Below are 3993 nucleotides of genomic sequence, written 5' to 3' on the forward strand. Positions count from 1 at the left end.
GCCATAAAAAAGAACAAAATCATGAATTTTGCAGCAACCTGGATGGGAACTAGAGTCTATAATACTGAGTGATCTCTCACAGAAACAAAGATCTGAGTATCACATGTTTTCACTCATATAGTGGACCTTGATCATCCAACGCACTACCATAAGAAAATGACTGACAGTGGTGGGAAACTATGGGGGGAGGTGAAGGGGGATGGGACTAATGGTAGTAAACATTTGTCTGGGGACGGGGGGACACCTGTTATCAACAAGGGGGCCTAAATGAAGCATATTTGTATACCTAACCCTTAACTGTACCCCACAATATCATAATAAAAAATATTGATTTAAAAAAAAATAAGAATGAAATTAGAGAAGAACAGCTGTGGCAATGCCTGGCACCTAGTAGATGGTCAGAGAAAAAAAAAAAAAAAGAAGGTGAAAAAGGGCCAGGCATGGTGGCTCACACCTGTAATCCCTGTAAGCATTTTGGGAGGCTGAGGTGGGAGGATGGCTTGAGGTTGGGAGTTCAAGACCAGCCTGGGAAAAATAACAAGACCCCCATCTTTCTAATCAAGAAATTAACCAGGCATGGTGGCACATGCCTGTAGTTCCAGCTACTTGGGAGGCCGAGGCAGAAGGATCGCCTAAGCCCAGGAGGTCATGCCACTGCACTCCAGTCTTCGTGACAGAGTCAGACCCTGTCTCTTAAAAAAAAGAAAGGCCAGGCTCAGCAGCTCAGCCTATAATCCCAGCAATTTGCAAGGTGGAGGCTAGTGGTTTGCCTGAGCCTGGCAAGACCTTGTCTCTACAATAGATAGAAAATTAGCAGGGCATGGTAGTGTGTGCCTGCAGTTCCAGCTACTTGAAAGGCTGAGGTGAAAGGATCTCTGGAGCCCAGCAGGTCGACAATGCTGGGGTGGCTGTGAGTGTGTCACTGCACTCCAGCCCGGGCGACGGAGTGAGACTTCAACTCAAAAGAAAGAAAGAAAGAAAAAAAGTGACATTCGGTACTGGGTAGGTGAGATGCAGAGCATCCTGCCTGCTGTCCATGGTGCTTAGAACAGAGCTGCCTTCTTGGACAGCAAGTGGACAGTGCAGTGAGAGCCTTCGCATGCTTGCATCTTTGTTTTAGTAATTTTACTTTTGGAAACTCATCCCGAGGAAACCATCTGGCGTACAGAGAAAACTTCTCATGGAGAGATGATGATGATGATAATGATTTTTTGAGTTGGCGTCTCACTCTGTCGTCCAGGCTGGAGTGCAGTGGCATACTCATGGCCACCCCAGCATCGGCTTCCTGGACTCCAGCAATCCTTTTACCTCAGTCTTCCAAGTAGCTGGAATTACAGGCACGTGCTCCATGCCCGGCTAACTCTTGATTTATTGTAGAGACAAGGTCTTGTCAAGTTGCCTGGGCTGGTCTTGAACCCATGGGCTCAGGCAATCCACTCACCTTGGCCTCCCAAAGTGCTGAGATTACAGGCTGAGCCACTGAGCCCGGCCGAGTATTTCTAATAACCAAAAAATGAGAACAACTCTCAGAGTCAGCCATGGGAGTTGGTGAGACAGATGAGGGTATGTTCATGGGGTAACTGGAGTATTATACAGCGATCAAAAAGCATGCTTTTGGCAGGAGAAAATGCTTATGCTATAATTTAAGTAAAAGGGAAAAAACCAACACACAGCAAGATTCAAATTCTATTTTCAGTATGTTTGCAATTATGTAAAATGGAAAAAAAAAAAAAACCCAAGATCTATGCACAAAAAAAAAATTGGAAGAAAATACACCAAAGTGTTTATAGTAGTTATCTTGCGGAAGCAGAACTATGGTCGATATTTTTAAACATTTTCTCCTTTTCTGGGTTCTCCAGTGTTCTGAAATGGATGTGTATACATTCTTTTTAAAAGGGAAAGCGGCTGAGAAACTAAAAATATAGCACTTCCTCCCAGAAGTACAGCTCTTGCCAATGCATCTTTTCTCTCCTGTCCCCTCTGAGGGATTCTGTGGGCTTTAAAGAGTGACACTCGAGGACTACCTGGAAGGACACGCTCGCACCTGCCCTGGGGAGGGCAGCTACTCACCCAGGACCAACGTGGGCCAGCTGGAGATGCGGGCCTTCAGGCCTTGGTAGAAGATCTGATGTAAAAACATGATGGTTTCGCTGAAAGAGAAGGCATAGGGTTAGCGCTGGCCTGGGGACTTCCTGTTCCGCCAGAGATGATCTTCCCTCGAACTTCCTGTGGGACTCTAGCAGCAAAACCTCTTCTCAAGTGAGACCTATATGAAAACCCCATCAGCAGGATGGATGGTCTGATTTGGAGGCCTGGTGCAAAATAAATGTGAGCTCCTTGAATTATTAAGGGGTTGGGCGTGGTGGCTCACGCCTATAAATTCAGCATTTTGGGAGGCCGAGGTAGGAGGATCACTTGAGTCCAGGAGTTTGAGACCAGTCTAAGCAACACAGCAAGACCTCAGTCCTACAGAAAATAAAAAATATTAGCTGGGCATGGTGGTGCACGCCTGTAGTCCCAGTTCCTTGGGAGGCTGAGGTGGAAGGATGACCTGAGCTCAGGAGGTTGAGGCTGCAATGAGTCATGATCGAGCCACTGCATTCCAGCATGGGCGACAGAGTGAGATTCTGACTATAAATAAAAGTAAAAAAAGTAACAAATAAAATGGAGGCTTTATCAACTATATTTTATAATTCTAGATTATAATGTTCCTGATATGCTGCTACACAACCCTGTGCAGTAGTGGAATATAAGAAAGTTCATTCTCTTCCTCATAAATCCTGAAGAGTTGTTTATTGGAGCTGCCTGGGAATGGCTCCCCTAAGTCTTGTGGTGGCAGTGTACAAGGTTATCTAGAAGGATCTGGACACATGTCAAGATCTTATATATGGCTCCCCCAAGAATCCCTGAGGGTCCCCTAACCCCTGTGTTACCCACTCATATTAGATATTCTTCCCTCTGTGCCTGTGGGTTAGTCTCTTGGCTATTGAGCTTTTTGAAGGGTCTTAACATGTAGAACACCAAAGTTCTTAAAATTGGGATGCTTATCCCCTCAACAAACTAGTTTGGGGGCCAGAAACCAGCCTTGGCAAGGGTCATCAATGTGATGCCACACCTGGAGGGACCTTTCTCTTGGGACTTTGTTTTTGTAGAGATGGGGTCTCCCTTTGTTGCCCAGGTTGGTCTTGAACGCCTGGGCTCAAGTGATCCTCCTGCCTCAGTCTCCCAAAGTGCTGGGATTACAGGCATCAGGCACCATGCCTGGCCTTCTCTTGGGACTTCAGAGAGATGACAGACAATTTATAACAGGATCCACACTCAAAAATGAGAACTCAAAAGTTTGCTCTACTTAGATTTGTTTTTGTAAGTTCCCACTGGTTTCAGTATTTGTAAGATTTCCTTTCTCTCGGTGTATTCTGTGGAGCAAAAGAGTGGCTAGCTTTGCTTTTCAGCCAGGAAGGGCTGTGCTCTCTCTCTTCCTCTCCTTCTTTCCCCCCCAACCTTCCCCTCTTTTCCCTCCCTCCCCCCTTCTTTCTTGCAATCTCTTCCTCTTTCCCCTGCCCCTCCCTCCTTCCCTTCCCCCTTCCTTTCTTGCAGCTTTCCTGTCTTTGCTCTCATGCCCTCTTTCTCCCTCCCTGCTGTCTCTCTGCAGAGCAGACAGTATGGGACATGTCAGATCCCTCTGGGGTCAGGAGCCCAAGCCTCACAGAGCTCCTCTGTCCACTGGGCTCAGGCCCCGCCCCCTACAGCATTCTTTGCTGGAAGTTTCCATACTCATCAGGCATACCCCCCCAACCCCTGCTCTGCTCCAGTGCTGAGACAGTGAGATGGGGGTGAGGTGGGTGCCCTCAGGGCACAGCCTGCTGGGAGAAGGGACAACAGCCCAAGGTCAAAAATGTCAGGGGCCTCAAACAGCCAAAGCACTGGAAAAGCACAGAGACAGGAGGAGCAGAGAGCACCCTCCCTCATCCAGGGCGGGGGTGGAGAGCAACC

The 3993-nt window shown here is 47.4% G+C and overlaps 1 protein-coding gene across 3 annotated transcripts in view; it reads right to left on the reverse strand.

Annotated features, from left to right (window-relative positions):
• Window positions 1-3993, reverse strand: part of RASGRF1 (Ras protein specific guanine nucleotide releasing factor 1) — a 139885-nt gene that overhangs the window by 77203 nt on the left and 58689 nt on the right. For all 3 annotated transcript variants that reach the window (XM_008053158.2, XM_008053157.2, XM_021710017.1), the window contains exon 6: window positions 2071-2150. In XM_008053158.2, the coding sequence (XP_008051349.1) occupies window positions 2071-2150 (80 nt within the window). The remainder of the gene's footprint in view (window positions 1-2070; window positions 2151-3993) is intronic.

This window comes from Carlito syrichta, unplaced genomic scaffold, assembly GCF_000164805.1.
Source record: "Carlito syrichta isolate Samal-C Ts95f unplaced genomic scaffold, Tarsius_syrichta-2.0.1 Scaffold287926, whole genome shotgun sequence".
Classification (NCBI taxonomy): Eukaryota; Metazoa; Chordata; class Mammalia; order Primates; family Tarsiidae; genus Carlito; species Carlito syrichta.